The 18,614-nt window shown below is 40.1% G+C and overlaps 1 protein-coding gene across 3 annotated transcripts; it reads right to left on the reverse strand.

Moving 5' to 3' along the window:
• Positions 1-4,060: 4,060 nt before the first annotated feature.
• Positions 4,061-10,303, reverse strand: LOC137047988 (fucolectin-like). Of its 3 annotated transcripts, XM_067425930.1 has the most exons (8): positions 10,231-10,303; positions 9,951-10,015; positions 9,815-9,847; positions 8,668-8,700; positions 6,715-6,747; positions 4,735-5,014; positions 4,431-4,567; positions 4,061-4,324 (listed from the first exon to the last, which is right to left on the reverse strand). In XM_067425930.1, the coding sequence occupies exons 1-8, from the start codon at positions 10,242-10,244 to the stop codon at positions 4,320-4,322; spliced, it is 600 nt and encodes a 199-aa protein (XP_067282031.1). In that variant the 5' UTR covers positions 10,245-10,303; the 3' UTR covers positions 4,061-4,319. The 3 variants fall into 3 exon arrangements, with proteins under 3 accessions (XP_067282031.1, XP_067282032.1, XP_067282033.1); XM_067425931.1 differs by lacking the exon at positions 8,668-8,700; XM_067425932.1 differs by lacking the exon at positions 9,815-9,847 and having other exon boundaries at positions 10,231-10,286.
• Between the last annotated feature and the right edge of the window lie 8,311 nt (positions 10,304-18,614).

Consider the following 18,614-nt stretch of genomic DNA (forward strand, 5'->3'; position numbering starts at 1 on the left):
GCTCGCCGTTATACGTCACATCCGGATGTCACGTGTCAACTCGACCCGGGACCGTTACGGGTTGTGTGTGAAAGCGCACATATTACGGTATTTCGCTGGCAGTGTGAATGAGCCAAATCTAGCGGCCCGGGTACAAATGCCGGGTCGCATTATCCGTGTGTTTGCCGGAATCGCAGTGTGAAAGGGGCTTTAGAGGTGTCTAGAATCGTGTGGGAAGACAGCACTTCCTGTTATAAAAAAGCTATACAAGCAGTCAGGGCTGAGCATATCCATAAACTAATAGAAAATAACCCGAACAATTTAAGGTTTTATTTAGTACAGTGGCCAGATTAACAAATAAACAGACATCACCTGAACAAAAAACTGACTCTTGAAAGAATGAGAAAAGAAATGATAAATGTAAAGCATTTTGTGATTTCAGCCTCCATTATCATCCCTGAAGAACAACTGCAGTACTTTACAACTATAGGACATGAAGAGTTAAATAAACTTAGCATAACATCTTAACCAACAACATGTGTATTAGATCCAATACCAACTAAACTACTAAAAGAGTTGTTACCTGTAGCAGAAGAGCCACTTCTCAATATTATTAAATCATCTCTAGGTCATGTCCCAAGACTGTTAATGATGGCAGTTATTAAACTCTAATTTAGAAAACACAACTTGATCCAAATGAATTAGCAAATTACAGACCCATTTCAAATCTTCCATTTCTGTCTAAAATACTACAAAAAATTGTGTCCCTCAATTGTGCTCAGCTCCACACAGACAATCCAACGCTCTCCATTGACTTGGAGGCACACAATACAATGTCATTTCGGACTTATTACTAAACACAGAACAGTGTCTAAACACTAATACGTGACAAGGTGTACAGCAAAAAAGCTAAAAAACATTAAGTTTATATAAGCTGTTGCCCCCCCCAAAAAACAAGTGTTTAAGGAGACAAAAGTGGATACAGGCAATAAGACGTGAAGCTTCAGCAGGAAGAATGGGTCAGTTTTGGGATTCTGACACTCCGTATGCATCATTATGCCAACCTGAGCAGTAAATATTTAGTAAAATATACAAATGTCAGTTCTATATATGATATTTCTTGTCGCTGATTTCTTTCCCCTCCAGTGAGCATAGTTTTCAGTGTAATATAGCATGTCGCGCTCGGTCTCTGTTGCAATTTGATGTCTTTAACCCTCTGGTCCTCTTCGTTTAAGGGTCACACTTGCCCCCCCCCCATTTAATATTTAATTGAATATTAAATATTCAATATGTATAAATTTTTTATTAGCTATTTTTCCCCATTAAAAATAATTAAAAAATGTATTATTATTGTTTAATTATTATTTTTCAATTAAAACAGTATTCCATGTTAAAATGGAGACAAGGCATTCAAAATAATTTTTTTGAAGGTAGTTATTGCCCTCTGGTGGCAGTAAAAAAAAGATAAACTGATGTAATGCCCTGCTATGACCACTAGGTTCCTATATAACTAAATAAAGTGGCTTATAAATTCTTTAGTGTTTTTAGACATATATACAGGTCCTTCTCAAAAAATTAGCATATTGTGATGAAAGTTAATTATTTTCCATAATGTAATGATAAAAATGTAACTTTCATATATTTTAGATTCATTGCACTCCAACTGAAATATTTCAGGTCTTTTATTGTTTTAATACTGATGATTTTGGCACACAGCTCATGAAAACCCAAAATTCCTGTCTCTAAAAATTAGCATATTTCATCCGACCAATAAAACAAAAGTGTTTTTAATACAAAAAAAGTCAACCTTCAAATAATTGTGTTCAGTTCTGCACTCAACACTTGGTGGGGAACCCTTTAGCAGAAATGACTGCTTCAGTGCGGCGTGGCGTGGAGGCGATCAGCCTGTGGCGCTGCTGAGGTGTTCTGGAGGCCCAGGATGCTTCGATAGCGGCCTTAAGCTCATCCAGAGTGTTGGGTCTCGCGTCTCTCAACTTTCTCTGCACAATATCCCACAGATTCTCTATGGGGTTCAGGTCAGGAGAGTTGAGCACAGTAATACCATGGTCAGTAAACCATTTACCAGTGGTTTTGGCACTGTGAGCAGGTGCCAGGTCGTGCTGAAAAACCAAATCTTCATCTCCATAAAGCTTTTCAGCAGATGGAAGCATGAAGTGCTCAAAAATCTCCTGATAGCGAGCTGCATTGACCCTGCCCTTGATAAAACACAGTGGACCAACACCAGCAGCTGACATGGCACCCCAGACCATCACTGACTGTGGGGACTTGACACTGGACTTCAGGCATTTGGGCATTTCCTTCTCCCCAGTCTTCCTCCAGACTCTGGCACCTTGATTGCCCAAAAGTGTCTTGACCTGGGGAATGCGGCACCGGTAGCCCATTTCCTGCTCACGCCTGTGCACGGTGGCTCTGGATGTTTCTACTCCAGACTCAGTCCACTGCTTCCGCAGAACCCCCAAGGTCTGGAATCGGTCCTTCTCCACAATCTTCCTCAGAGTCCGCTCACCTCTTCTCGTTTTTTGCCACACTTTTTCATTCCCACAGATTTCCCACTGAGGTGCCTTGATACAGCACTCTGGGAACAGCCTATTCGTTCAGAAATTTCTTTCTAACTCCTGGAGGACTTCAGATGACCATCACTTGTCAAGAGATGACTCAGCTCCTGCAGGATTTCAGATGACTGTTACCTGTGAATATGAAAATTGGCATTAGTACGTTTTGATTGAAATATGAGCATCAGCCGGGAAAGAATTAAGAAAAATCTCTATGGTCATCAGGAAGACTGACGACAAAATATCCCTCAGGGCTTTTATTTCAAAAGTGTGCAGATGTGGAGAAATATTAATATATTCTCTCATGCTTGTGTCAAATTTGTATTCAGATGAGTAATGTTTATTCCATTTTTACCCAAAATGTGCAGATGTAATCTTTGAGGACTGTATACTGATGTATACAATAAACACACAATCATGACAATATATAGTTTATATGTGTTCTTCATGCTATGTTGGGTGTTTTTGTAATAGATTATATTTATAATGGAATGCTATACAAGAAGGTTATTTAAAACACCCAACTTGGGATTTAGAGCAAGTTTGGAGTAAAAAAATGGTTTTAATCTTATAAATTGTTGTGCTAAGCTCGGGGCTTGCTGTAGGTTTGTGCATGCCTCTTCTGTTCTGGAGTGTTTCTTATTGGTTGTTAAATATGTGACAGAATAAAGTGAAGGAAAGTTCAGACGACTGTTGTTTATTGTTTTCTTATTTCTAAGTATTTTAGGCGAACCCTGCACAAATGCTCAGTCGTGTTAGGTTTGAATAGATCAGTATTAATAGAGTCTCGTCAGTAATTACAATGAAGACAAAATAATAATAATTAGAATCATAACTCGGCCGGAGAGGTGTGAATGTGTGCTGGGGAGACTGAAACTGGATGGGGCAAGTTTGCACCATAAAAAAATAGAGATAATACACTGAATGGAAGCTTAGAAGATGAAGAGTCTTCTCAAAATAAAATCACATCACATGATCTTGAAAAACATTTAATTCGTCGGAGTTTTAAATTGAAATATAACATGGTCAGACTAAAGCTGTAGTGCATCTATGATAGCAGGAAGGCCAACTTCATACAGATATTTCATAAAAATACATTCCTCATCTCTTTACAAAACTATGAAGCTTATTATAGATATTTTCTTCATTATGACTTTACTGTAAACTGCCAAGTGTCTGCTTTCAAATGAGACCATACTTATGCTTTTAGTGTAAAAGTCTCTGTTTTAGTCTGTATGCCATTTGGGATTTTTTCGAAAGTGTGGGTGCTGCCTAACAGGTTATTATTGGTTGAATTGGTGGTTATGTTGTTAAATCTAGGAAAAAAAGGTTGGACATCCTCATTCTGTCCATTATTTTTCTCTTTCTCTTTTTTGTGTGAAATCTTAGTCTTTCCTTTGCTACCAGCTCCTCAACCTTAGATGGGTAGCTGTAACACTACACCTCATCCTCATCATTGTGAATATCTAAATTAACCTTTTTGACCCAGAAACACACAATACAACATGCAATGCTGAAGTAATTTATTAATGTAGAAAGTAAAGATAAACAAAGAAGAGTAAATACACAACCCCCTGGATCAAACTGGGGTGAAGAATCAGGTGCATTTAAAAAAACAAAAACACTTAAAATCTTTCATGAATGTGCGCTGAAACTAATCTTTTATCTAAAGGATAAAAGGTGCATAGGTAAAATGAAAACAAAGAAAAGTCCAATATTAGCATTGCTTATTTTTCCTTAGGATCTGTGGTGTAATATCTTATGCACTCAATCTGTCAATAAAAACAGAAACACAGAAAGAAAAATCATTAAGACAACGTACACATAGTATAAATAGAACAAATGTCTACACACCGTCTCTCTCCTTTTATTGCTCACCTGCAAACACCTCGACCTCACACAGTGTGAGATATTCCTTGCGCCCTGGGATAACAATGTTGACATATTGGCCCTTAATAGGCTTAAACTTAAATGTTTTTGTTTCTCCATTTGCCATGGATTGAACAGTTGCAGCTCTGGGAAGACACACAGTAACAGAGAAATAGAGATCAGCGCATCAAAACAGTATGAAGCATATTAAATATACTTCTGTCAAAGGCAAGTTTATTAAAATTATACATTTTATATTATTTACACATTTTCTAACTATTTGAGTAAGTATTAAGATAGAGACGATACTTACAGCTCATTACTGTTGCCATTTTTTTCCAGGCTGTTGCCAATACGAATCTCAGCACCATATATCCTCACTGCACAACAATCTCCACGATTAGTGATGCTGACTCTGGTTATCTCTGAGACGTCCGGCAGGTCAACTCTCCACCAGGAGTTCTTGTCCTCATTAGTATGACTGCATGACTCAAATTCCAGAATTGAATTCCTGTTGCCATCGACAGCATTTTGAGCTCCTAAATTATCGTATGTGGAAGACTGGAAAGCTGGGGCTCCAAGAGCAAGATTCTCTGTTTAACATAAAATAATAAACAATAACTTTTTTTCCTTTAATGTGTTAAAGTATAATCCTTTAATAATGGGCAAAGTAATCATAAAATAATTAATCAAAATGATTATTACACGGCTCTCTGGAATACTTGATTCTGATTGGTCAGTCGTGACATTCAGATATTTCCAGATAATGAGCGTCATCAATAGCAGCGCTGTATAACAGAAAGCTCATCCGGTTTCTGAAGCCGGTCTTTCTTTGACGTTTCTTGTGTCACACAAAGACCCACTCTCTCTCTCTCTCTCTCTCTCTCTCTCTCTCTCTCTCTCTCTCTCGTTTTATTCAAACGCAACTGGTGCCATCTCTGTTATAGTTAGAGATTGTATTGAAGTATTTTTAGTATTAAAGGGGTCATATAATGCCAAGTTAATATGATTATTTAGTGTCTAAATTAAAACTTTGTAATATACTTTAATTACATTTTTTATTTAGTATTCTAAGAAATTACTCATTTAATTACTTATTTAACCTGGTGAAAAACAGCTCTGTTTTCAGCAAGCCGTTTCTGTGCATGTGCCTTTTATGCTAATGAGCTTTGCTCACCGCCCCTCTGTTCTTTGGGGGCTTTGAGTGTGAAGCGTTGCTTAGACAATGAGAAAGTTTAACAACGCGAGTCTCTCAGGACACATCTGTGCAAGTTCAACCGTATCAATTCGATAAATCAGAGATATCAACATCAAAATGACTGCTTTGTTCATTATTTCACCCAAGAACAGAACACCACAATCACTTAGACGTTATTCTGCTCCAGCGTGTCCGCCATTGTGGATAGCTTGAGCTCACTCAGGGCGGGTCTGAGATGAATCGCTGCAGTCGTGGGAGGGGTGTCCGATTGTGTGACGTCACACATCGAATGGCTTGATTTCAGACAGGTGAAAACATATAAGGAGATTTAAAAAAAAAAAAAAAACACTTGATGGATTTTTATCTTTATAGGATGGTTGTGTACAGTCACTACCAACACACATTGCTGTATAATCAATTTGTAAAAGTGCATGTACCATTATATGACCCCTTTAAGAGTACTGCAGTGTTCGTTTTGTTGCCTGAAAGATTTTTGTTGTACACTGTAAGAGATTCTAAGATACTAAACAGGTAAAAATTAAATTAGTTTTTAATCTCAATTTGTCCGGAGTGGTCAGAGGGAGGTGTCTATGTCGGGAAGGTCTATTGGTTGTGCTCAGTGGCAGTCGAGCCAATCCTAATGAATAGTGTATCTACAATATATTTTTTTTATTGACTGATCTAAATGTATTACTATTATTATCAATACTAAAACTATTATAAATGACTACTGCTGCTACTACTATTATTATCATGAATATTATTGTTGTTACTACTATTATTATTATTATTATTATTATTATTATTATTATGATTATGATTATTATTATTATTATTATCATCAATACTATTATTATAAATGACTAATTCTACCACTACTAATATTATTATTGCTATTATTATTAGTATGATTACTACTGCTTCTACAACTCTATTACTATTTTCTTTTTCTGTTTTTATTTCTCTCTCTTCTGAATGTTTGTCATTGGTCTCCTACCTTGTATAAGCTACTGTTAAGTTCATTTGCAATTTTGCTCAATTAAAATTTTTAATTATATGCCACTGACAACATTCAAAGTAATGAAGAACACTCACTTGCAACACAAATGTAGGCTGGCGATGCATTTTCTGTTAATAAAATAATAACAGTTATACACACATTAAGTACATAAACAAATTATATGACAGAGTCTTTTTTTTCTCTGTCCATACCTCCAAACACCTCTACCTCACACAGAGTGAGACATTCATTGCACTTAGGAATAAATTATTGATATATTGCCCCATAATAGGCTTAAATTGAAATGTTTTTGTTTTTAAATGTATGACTGCATAACCTAACAGCCAGAATTGGATTCCTGTTGCCATAGACAGCATTTTGAGTTCCTCAACTATTGTATGTGAAAGACTGGACAGCTGTGGCTGTTTTTTTTTTTTTTTTTTTTTACTTTACTTTAATGCGATAAAGTATAATTACAATATAATGGGGAAATTAATGCTAAGCTATGTAGATACAATTATTATTACACAGCTCTCTGGAATACTTGATTCTGATTCTAATGGCTTGCATTTTATCAAAAAAGAGCATAAGGGTTATGTAATAATTATCAATGACTTAATTGATGATACTTGACCTCAAGGCTAGATTATTGAAATGCTCTACTGGGTGGTTACCCCGCACACTTAATAAACAAACTCCAGCTGGTCCATTACGCAGCAGCTCGAGTTGATAATAGACAATATCAAAATCAACTGCAGGTGGTCAATCTTTATCGTACTTAGTACCTAAACACTGGAACAGTCTTCCTAGCATTGTTCGGGAAGCAGACACAGTCTGTCAGTTTAAATCAGACTAAAAACACATCACTTTAATCTGGCATACACAGCAAATTATCAATTTCTATTTTTCAAATCAGTTGAATGATTGTTAGGCTGCATTAACTAGCTCAGCCGGAAACCGGGAACACTTCCCATAACACCTGATGTACTCGTTACATCATCATAAGAATGGCATCTATGCTAATGTTAGTCTCTCTGTTTATCCCAAGGAAACGACAAAAAACACTGTATTATGCATGTCAGATAAGATTTGCTCTTTTTTAAAAGCTATTTCAGACCTATTTCAAAGTTTGCATTCTCTAGCCACCAAACAGTGTTGCCATGCAAATTAATGGGCAGAACAAATTAAAAGTTCTCTATTTTAGTTCAATGGTGTCGTGTAATTGGCCCCAATGTAAATAAGTAAATGATTCTTTACAACGGAAATGAATATATTAAAAACATTCTTTAGCTGGACAATTACTTTTTTCTCGAACTGATATACAGCCAAAACAATCTCTTTCCCATTGGTTTCCTATTATCACTGTAAAGCTGCTTTGAAACAAGTTATGTTGTAAAAAGCGATATATAAATGAAGGTGACCTGACTTGACTTGCTCTGGTGGTTGCTGGGTTTCTTATTTCAATCAGCTTGCAATGTTAGATCTATTTTTCCTGAGAACACAGCGTGCGTTTCTAGTGCTAAGGTGGTCGGCGAGGTACCCAAGGCACACATATAGTGAAACATACGGTCTCATAAAAAACAAAACAAAGCAGTATGTATGCCCCATAGTAGTGAACACACACCCAGGGAGCAATTGTGGATTAAGGGCCTTGCTCAAGGGCACATAAGTCATGAGTAATGAGAGTGGAAGAGAGCTCTGTTCATTCACTTCCCCATCGGAGATTCAAACCCACAACCTTCAGAATACAAGTCCAACTCTCTAAACGTTAGGCTACAACTGAAAGTAATAAACATGTACCAATTTAAAACGGTTTCATATCCAATCAATGTCATACAGAATACAGTATATAATTATGTGATTATTTATTTGGGTGCTCATGACTCTACATTATCTCTTAAATGTTTGGCTTACTTGAATGCGTTCGTTTTTCTTGCTAGGAATAGTTTTCAGGGAAGCTTTGCGTTTATTACAAGTGAGGTACTACAAAATTAAGTCAATATTTACTTAAGTCAATATTTTTTACTCAAGTAATGAAGAACACTCACCTGGACCACAAGGGCATGATGGTGTGTCCGTTACTAAAGTAATGACAGTTATGCACACATGATTAAGTACATACATTTAATCTGGTTATTGATTTTTTAAATCCAGGCATTTTTACTTCTATTATTCTAAACGTACCTGTGGAATTAGCGACGCACATCCGAGTAAAAAGTGTCAGAAACAAAATCACACGTACAGCCATCTTTTGGTATTTGCTAAAATCCATGATACAATGTATCTGAACAAGATGTCCAGGACCAAAAAAATAGGCCCTCAACATTAAAGATCCAGTGGTATTTTTAGCCGTGGGCATGGGGTAGTTTTATCCCTGTTTGAATCATTCAATCAACTTTTTTTAGGCTTTATGACCCCAAGACTCAACTAATCTCAGCGATTCTCCATCAGTGATCCTTGGAGAGTCTTTGTGCACTCAAACGTTCCTCCTCTCCATGCATTAGGACAATATACACACGTCCTCTTTCAGGCAGATTTGTAACATCTTTAGTTAAATGGAGTTTCTAAATTATTGCTCTGGTAGTGGAAATTGGGATTTTCAATGCTTTAGCTATTTTCCTACAGCCTCTTTCTATTTTGTGAAGCTCAACAATCTTTTGCTGCACATCAGAACTATATTTTCTGGTTTCACTCATTGTGATAAATGGTTAAGGGAATTAGGCATTTATGCCGCCTTATATTTATACTCCTGTAAAACAAGATGTTCTAGCTGGACAATTTCATGTTCCTTGTCACCTTGGTGTGCTAAAAATGTAAATATACTTCAGAGATATTTTACTGATTTAAAATTCTAGGGCTGCCAACAATTGTGGCCAATGTGTTTTAGAGAAAAGCATTTATTTCATAATGTCTTGCTTGAATGCATTCGTTTTTCTTGAGAGGAATAGTTTTCAGGGAAGCTTTGTGTTTATTACAAGTGAGCTACTACAACATTTTTTACTCAAGTCAATATTTTGTGTCAAATTATTTATTTGTGGTTAGTAACCATGTAAAAACCATGGACCTGATCAGCCTGTCTGTATTTTGCCATAACAACCAATAAGGGATATTGTACATGAAGACGGTTATCAAATGTTTAGTAAGAATATTATATCTATTTCACTGACAACATTCAAAGTAATAAAGAACACTCACCTGGACCACAAGGGCATGATGGTGTGTCCGTTACTAAAGTAATGACAGTTATGCACACATGATTAAGTACATACATTTAATCTGGTTATTGATTTTTTAAATCCAGGCATTTTTACTTCTATTATTCTAAACGTACCAGTGGATTTAGCGACGCACATCCCAGTAAAAAGTGTCAGAAACAAAATCACACGTACAGCCATCCTGATATGAGACACAACAACATACTGCCTCATCTCAGAATATGAAGAAATAATTTTCAATTTCTTATCTTCATTTAAACAAAGAAACTGGTGAGTTTTGTGCCAAGGGTTTTGCAAATTTATCACCAATAAAACTGATCAAATGTATTCAATGCATTTTTAATCAAATTATAATTTTACCCTGGAGTAGACAGTTCATAAACATTCATAACTCACCTGGAAATCATCATTGAATCAACCTCACAGAAGACCTTCACAATTCAGCAGTTATCTGTAAATAAGTATTTATATATTACATAAATTACATTATTCATATTTGGGGGGGGGGGCAAAGGGGAGGCAAGAGGTCTTGGCAGGGTGGCAGGTGTAGATGGTACATGGAAATCCCTTTATGTGAATTGCTTTAACAAAACAAACACAAAACCACTTTTAAACTACAGTACTTATTGTTTAATCATGCCCTTACACACTACAAAGGTTTTTAATTTACAACAGTAATAAGCCCAGCGTTCAAACAAAACAAAACAGTATAAAAAGCAAAATGAAAATATAAAAAAGTACAAGAATTGTGGGAATTGAAGGTCTACTCTCTTCCTCTCTGTCATCTTCCTCCTCCTTATCACTCCCTACCTCTGTGCCTCTATCTGAATCTGGAGCCTCCTCTTCATCTCTCACTGATTCTTCTTTTTCCTTGTCTCCTTCACTTTTTCCTCTTCTCTGTCACTTATTTCCTTGTCTCCTTCTGTCTTCTCCTGCTCTGACCCTCCTGATCCCTCACCCTCTTCCTCCTGTGTACTTCTTTGGACTTTTTTTTTTTTTTTTAGCAAAAAAGCTAGTAATATTCTTACTTTTAGCCTTCCTTTTCATGGTTAGGCTCCAGCTACTTTCTTCAACTACTCTTGCCTGCAAAAGTCCATATGTGAAAACCTCTGATTATCCTTGTATTACATTACACTGTAGGGCCATGAAGCTAATAAGTAGCCTACATAACAAATATTAAATCAGAAAGATTTATCACATGCACACACCGGTTATGTTTAGACTACTTAATCCTATTGTGTTTATTTCCCCAGTTCTAAACTGGTTTCATTGCTGTGATATCTGAGAGGAATTGGATTTAATAAGACTGCTTAGCTAAATCAAATGTAAAAAATAATAATAATTGCATCACAATAAGTGCATTGTGATTGTCACTAACATTTCAGTAACAACTTAATTTTTTTTAGGTTTAGTAAAAACATGTTAAAGTGTTTACAATTTCTGGTAAGCTACGCTTTGTTATTTCAATTCAATTATATTATTGTGATTTTATTTAATATTGACTCATTTGGATAAATATTAGGCACACAAGATGTACCTAACCTCAAGAAAAAAACAACTCACCTAATGCTGTAAACATACAGAGAGCCCTATCAGCTGGCAGTGTTATTTAAGGTAAAAAATAACTCAAATTAAAAAATGTAATATAAATAATAACTTTATTTAATGATATAAATACAAATATAATAAATATATAATATGGTACACTACACATATTTAGCAAAATACTCTCTAGCTCTAGCTATTATGATAATTTAATGGCTTTCCTGAGGTAAATGTTATGTGACAATTGTTCTCCAGTTGTTTTATTGACCCCTTTGTTAGATTGATTGGTCGATATTATATATGAGGAATATACATTTAGGTAAGTTGTAGGCTGCTGTTTCTTTCAACATTGTTCATTCGTGTTTATTTACTATTAGCTAGTAGAGATGATCGGTCCAAGTGCAGCTAGGGATCTGTCACGCAACATTTACAGGCGCCAAAACGGGATTTATTGTTTGAATTTCGTAATAAAAGTGACAGAATCTGAGAGCTGAGATATTTTTTAACTATCATAACTCAAAAGTAAGTTAACCTGCTCTGTCTAGTCTGTCGGTCTCCGGCGCTAATTTTGGCTAACGTAGACTCGCTGTTTTAGCACACAATCATTACAAATTTAATTTTAAGTTAAACGTGTGTTTAAACTACACCTGGGGAAACTTACTTCACCTTCAGGGGCTCTGGGGCAGCTCAGTCTCTCCAGTGGGTTTGTTGGGCTTTGCACCGCTGCAGACTCGCTGTGTGTGTGTGTGTGTGTGTGTGTGTGTGCACGTTTGAATCAGGGACGTCTTTGAGGGGCGGGGCCGCGGGGGAGGGGTATTTTATGTATTTTAATGTTAATACATTTAAAATTTAAAATTAAATGGTTTACTTTTGGTAAATGCATTGGACATACTGCCAGTTCGGGTTGTTTTTACAAGTAGGACTACAGTTTTTGGAACATCAAAGTTAGGGGGGCAGCTGGGAGGGCAAGGCTCTGGAATGGTCCTGTAGATCCGCCCCTGGTGAGACCAATGCACTCCACGATACGGGGCTTGGAGGAGATTGTGCTGCGATATAATACTTGAAGCTTCAGTGTTATTCGTAACATCACTAGCGTGTTTTGTGAGCGCAAACTGCAATCAAGGGATACAAATGAGGGAAAATGTTACGAGGACTCAAGTGCAGATAAATGAAGATTTATTAACAAAAAATAAAACATAAACACCAAACAAAACCCACAAGGGTGCAACGTACAAACTAGAAATAATAGAACACAACTAAAACTTACATTCGTGGTCAAAATTGTTGGTACCCCTGGTAAATATGATCGAATATGGCTGTAAAAAATAAATCTGCATTGTTTATCCTTTTGATCTTTTAGTAAAAAATTCACAAAAATCTAACCCTTTCATTAAAGTAAAATGAAAATGAGGGGTAAATCACATAATGAAATTAATGCTTTTCTCCAAAACACGTTGGCCACAATTGTTGGTACCCTTTTATTAAATACTTTTTGCAACCTCCTTTTCCCAAGATAACAGCTCTGAGTCTTCTTCTATAATGCCTGATGAGTTTGGAGAACACCTGTATAGAGATCAGAGACCATTCCTCCATACAGAACCTCTCCAGATCCTTCAGATTCCCAGCTCCATGCTGGCGCTTCTTCTCTTCAGTTCAACCACACATCTTCTATAAGGTTCAGGTCAGGAAACTGGGATGGTCATGGCAGAAGCTTCATTTTGTGCTCAGTGACACATTTGTGTGTTGATTTTGATGTTTGTTTTGGATTGTTGTCCTGATGGGAGATCCAACCACGGCCCATTATAATATTTCTAGCAGAATCCATCCGGTTTTGATTTTTTATCTTTTGGTATTTGCTAAAATCCATGATACAATGTATCTGAACAAGATGTTCAGCACCTCCAGCAAAAAAATAGGCCCTCAACATTAAAGATCCAGTGGTAATTTTGGCTGTGGGCATGGGGTACTTTTTATCCCAGTTTGCACCAAACCCATCTGGTAGATTTGCTGCCAAAAAGCTATTTTATAGTTTCATCCTGACCACAGAACCCAGTCCCTTTTGACTTTCCAGTCGTGTCTGACAACTGAATGTGCTGGAGTTTGTTTCTGGATGAGCAAGGAGGATTTTTCGTGAATCCCTCCCAAACAACATGTGGTGATGTAGGGGTTGTTTGAATTTTTTTTTTTAGGCTTTCTGACCGCAAGACTCAACTAATCTCTGCGATTCTCCATCTGTGATCCTTGGAGAGTCTTTGTGCACAATTACGTTCCTCCTCGCCATGCATTAGGACAATATAAACACGTCCTCTTTCAGGCAGATTTGTAACATCTTTAGTTAAATGGAGCTTCTTAATTATTGCTCTGATAGTGGAAATGGGGATTTTCTTTTTTTTCTTTTTTTTCTTTTTTCTTTTTTCTTTTTTATTATGCAAACAGACAAGTACAATATTTACAAAAGAGAAGTAAGATGCAAAATACAAATACAAGGGCCAACAAAACATAACATGCCAGTAGGATGTGTGCGTGTGTGTGTGTGTGTGTGTGTGTGTGTGTGTGTGTGTGTGTGTAACTGGTGTGGGAGTGTTAATAATGGAAATGGGGATTTTCAATGCTTTAGCTATTTTCCTACAGCCTCTTTCTATTTTGTGAAGGTCAACAATCCTTTGCTGCACATCAGAACTATATTTTCTGGTTTCACTCATTGTGATAAATGGTTAAGGGAATTACAGTATCAGCTTTTCAACAATAATAAATAAATTGAATTAATAAATAAAACAATTGATTATAAAAACTGATTATTTATCCATAATATTATTAATATGAGGAATATTATGTCCTGTCAAAACATTTAAACCAAAAATGTGCCATTAATAATGAATATTGACCAGATTTCCATTGTAATATTCCAGCATTATTTATAACTTTATTTTTGGCATATAGCAGAGTCGTCTGTAGATATTTGTATTTTCGGAGGTTTTTTTCCCCCATTGATTTGCTTGTGGTGACAACATAAAAAAACAACTAAAAAATAGACAGACTTTTGCATGCCTTCGAGAAACCCTCCTATTCACTATAAGAAGTCTTCCAGAAACTATTCACATGCACACTGGAATTTTTTGCATGCTTACACATTACAATTTCCAGGTATATATATATATATATATATATATATATATATATATATATATATATATATATATATATATATATATATATATATATATATATACATACTACAACCTATTTCCTATCTTACTATGAAGAACAAGATCTGTGCATCATCTGTGGTGACAGAGAAACCATGACGCGAATTAGGCTGATGGCACTGTGTGCTTTTGCCTATTTGCCAAGTTCAAGGGTCTATGAAAAAGACTGGTCGTACATCATATTTCAAGGACTTTCTAAATCTGCTTTAACCCACGTTGAAATGGACTGATGGCGCAATATGTGGCTTATTGTGCATTGTCCTATATGCATTGTCCTATAGTTTAATGGTTTCACATTTGCACATGAAAGCCTATATATTTCGATTATTTTCTCTTTCCTTTTAGTAGTTCTGTAATACGGTACTAAGAATATTGTGAAAAAAAACCCAAAATGCTTATAACTGCAATTTTTCATAATGAAAAAGTGCACCTTGAATTAATTTAGTTGTGTTTGATAGTTGCTAAAGCATCACTAAACAGCTGCCATGAATTTTTTGTAAGATAAATATATTTTCATTACTGTGGCAAGGGGGGCGTGGTTCAGCGAGGTCTGCAGCGGGAGAGAGGGCCGCGGGACGAGCGGTAAGTGAGTGGGTTGGACGCAGATTAATAACACCTGTCTCTTGTTCTAGTAATGAGCGCGGAGACGGGATAAAACACCAGCGGAACCGGAGACCAGGGAGAAAGAGAGTCGGACTGTTGATGCGAGACCCTGAGTTATCCGGAACCCGGAAGTGCGTGACCCGGAAGTGAAACTGAGACTGAGCATATGAGAAAACAGACACACACTGAAGTGTGCACGTTGAGATTGAGTTTGAAAATAAAAAGCATCAACAGTCCTGCCGACCCCCGTGTCCTCTTCCTTCCTTACTCTATCGAACTTGTTACACTGGTGCCGAAACCCGGGAAGGAAGCAGGACAGCGCCGCCGCCATGACAACGCCCTCCGCCTCGCCATTTGCGGATATCATCAACTCCCTCGCGGTCCTCCACCAGGATCACCATCAGGCATTGCTGGACCTTCGGACTGAAAAGGAGCGCCGCTTCGAGGCGATCGTCCAAGGCCAGCAAGAGGACCGCGAGCGGTTCCGGAGCTGGATGGACCGGGAGGTTCGCGCCGAGGCCGCTGGGCGGGCCAGCGCACCGGTGCACGTGCCCCTGCAGAAAATGGGGCCGGAAGACGACCCGGAGGCCTTCGTCGATTTGTTCCAGAAGGCCGTGGAGGCCTGCGGGTGGCCCCGGGCACAGTGGCCGGTGCGCCTCATCCCCCTTCTATCCGGCGAAGCCCAGGCGGCCGCACAACAGCTACCGGTCGCGAACCTCCTGGACTACGACGATCTGAAGAGGGCCATACTTCAGCGGGTCGGCCGGACCCCAGAGCAACATCGCCAGCGTTTCCGTTCCCTGGAGTGGGGTGAGTCCGGTCGACCCTTCGCCTTGGCCCAACAGCTCCGGGACGAGTGCCGCAGATGGCTTCTGGCCGGCGGCAGCGACGTGGACCATGTTGTCGATCTGGTGGTGCTGGAGCAGTTTATCACTCGGCTCCCCAGGAAGACCGCCGAGTGGGTCCAGTGCCACCGGCCCACGTCGCTGGAGACGGCCATCAACTTGGCGGAGGACCACCTGGTGGCGTGCCCGGGGGTCGGCGAACCCCCACTAACTTCTTCCTCTCTCTCTCCCCCTTCTCTCTCTCTCTCTCTCTCGACCTGTCCCTCTCCCCAGGTCCCGCCCTCCAGGCCCTCCTCGCGTCCCCCCCAGAGGCCGGGGTGGGATGGGCCTTGGACCGTCTGGGAGTTCGCGGGTCCCGCCCAGGGGGGCGGGGCCGCTGGGGATGGGTAGTGACAATGGATCCGGTTCCGCCCCCTCTCCGCGCTCAGCCTCCAACCCACTCCCCGCCGCCGGTAGGCCTGGGCTGGCCTGCTGGCGGTGCGGCGATCCGGATCATTTTGTGGACCGGTGTCCGATGATGGACATCGGAACAATGATCCGGATCCCGGACGTCCAGCGGACCACCCCCGATCCAGCAGGAGAGTACCAAATTCCTGTAAGTATCAAGGGGGGTACATATCAGGCCTTGGTGGATTCAGGATGTAACCAAACCTCGATCCATCAAAGCCTGATGCAGCCTGGGGCATTGGATACAAGCCGCGTGGTTAAGGTGCGGTGTGTGCACGGGGATGTGGTGGAATATCCGGTTGTCCCAGTCACGATACAGTTTAGGGGGAAAAAGCATAGTGTTGAGGTGGCGGTTAGTCCCCACCTCCGGCATCCGCTAATTCTGGGGACGAATTGGCCCGCCTTTTCGGCGTTATTGGGGTCGTTATGCGCGGATGCCGCTTGGGGAAACAAGGCTAGGAACGGGGCGGTGCGAGTGCAGCTTGGCGAGACTGATACGGGACCCTTGGGAACTGCTTCAGAGGAACCGAGCGGGGTCGAGAGACTGATTCTCTCGGACCGCGATGACTTCCCTCTGGAGCAGTCTCAAGATGAGACTCTAAAACATGCTTTTCAACAGGTCCGCACTATCGACGGTCAGTCCCTCCAACCCGCATTGCCTGTCACGTATCCTTATTTTGCCATAATTAAGGATAGGTTGTATCGAGTGACCCAAGACGCTCAGACAAAAATGGATACAACCCAGTTGTTAGTACCAAAGAGCCGCCGGGAAATGCTTTTCCAGGCGGCTCACTCTAACCCGATGGCGGGCCACCTGGGACAGGCGGCCACGCTGAATCGTTTAATGACCCGATTTTTTTGGCCAGGCATTCATGACAATGTGCGCAGGTGGTGCGCGTCTTGTCCTGAATGTCAGTTGGTGAACCCACTGGCCGCCCCAAAAGCGCCATTGCGCCCCCTACCATTAATGCAGGTCCCCTTCGAGAGAATTGCGATGGACCTCATCGGGCCATTAGAGCGAACCGCACGCGGACATCGTTTTGCGCTAGTTATCGTGGACTACGCAACACGATATCCGGAAGCAGTGGCTCTCCGCAACATCTCGGCGAAGAGTGTTGCGGACGCACTGTTTCGTTTGATCTCCCGGGTGGGGATTCCGAAAGAAATCCTCACTGATCAAGGCACGGCGTTTATGTCACGCACGTTAAGCGAATTATACGGATTATTGGGCATTAAGTCCATTCGAACCAGCGTCTATCACCCACAAACAGACGGCTTGGTCGAACGATTTAATCGCACTCTTAAATCCATGATCCGTAAATTCGTACAGGAAGACGCCAAAAATTGGGATCGGTGGTTAGAACCCCTCTTATTTGCTGTGCGCGAGGTCCCGCAAGCCTCCACGGGGTTTTCCCCCTTCGAGCTTCTCTACGGGCGACAGCCACGGGGGGTGCTGGACGTCCTACGAGAAACTTGGGAGGAGGGGCCTTCGTTGGCTAAAAACGAAATTCAGTACGTCATGGACTTGCGAACAAAACTCCACACATTGGGGCGGCTATCTAGGGAGAATTTGTTGCAAGCCCAGGACCGCCAGAGCCGGTCATATAACAGGGGTACTAAACTACGCAAATTCACACCGGGAGAGAAAGTGCTCGTTCTACTCCCAACGTCGAGCTCAAAATTAATGTCAAAGTGGCAGGGGCCGTTTGAGGTCGCACGGCAGATAGGAGAGCTCGATTATGAAGTGATACGATCCGATAGGAACGGGGCACGTCAAATATACCACCTCAATCTGCTTAAAAAATGGAATGAGGTGGAATCGGTGTTGTTGGCAACGGTGATCGGGGGAGAGGATGATCTCGGGCCAGAGGCGAGCATTAAAGCGCAATCAGTCGCGTTGGCCCCAGGGGGAGATCACCTCTCACCGTTACAACTCGCTGATTTATCGAAATTACAGGCGGAGTTCGCTGACGTGTTCTCGCCCCTACCGGGACGTACCGACTTGATTCAGCACCATATCGAGACCGAGCCGGGCGTGGTAGTTCGCAGCCGGCCGTATCGCTTGCCTGAACACAAGAAAAAAGTAGTTCAGGACGAATTAGGCGCAATGCTCGACATGGGAGTAATCGAGGAG

The sequence above is a fragment of the Pseudorasbora parva genome, chromosome 19 (assembly GCF_024679245.1).
Source record: "Pseudorasbora parva isolate DD20220531a chromosome 19, ASM2467924v1, whole genome shotgun sequence".
Taxonomy (NCBI): domain Eukaryota; kingdom Metazoa; phylum Chordata; class Actinopteri; order Cypriniformes; family Gobionidae; genus Pseudorasbora; species Pseudorasbora parva.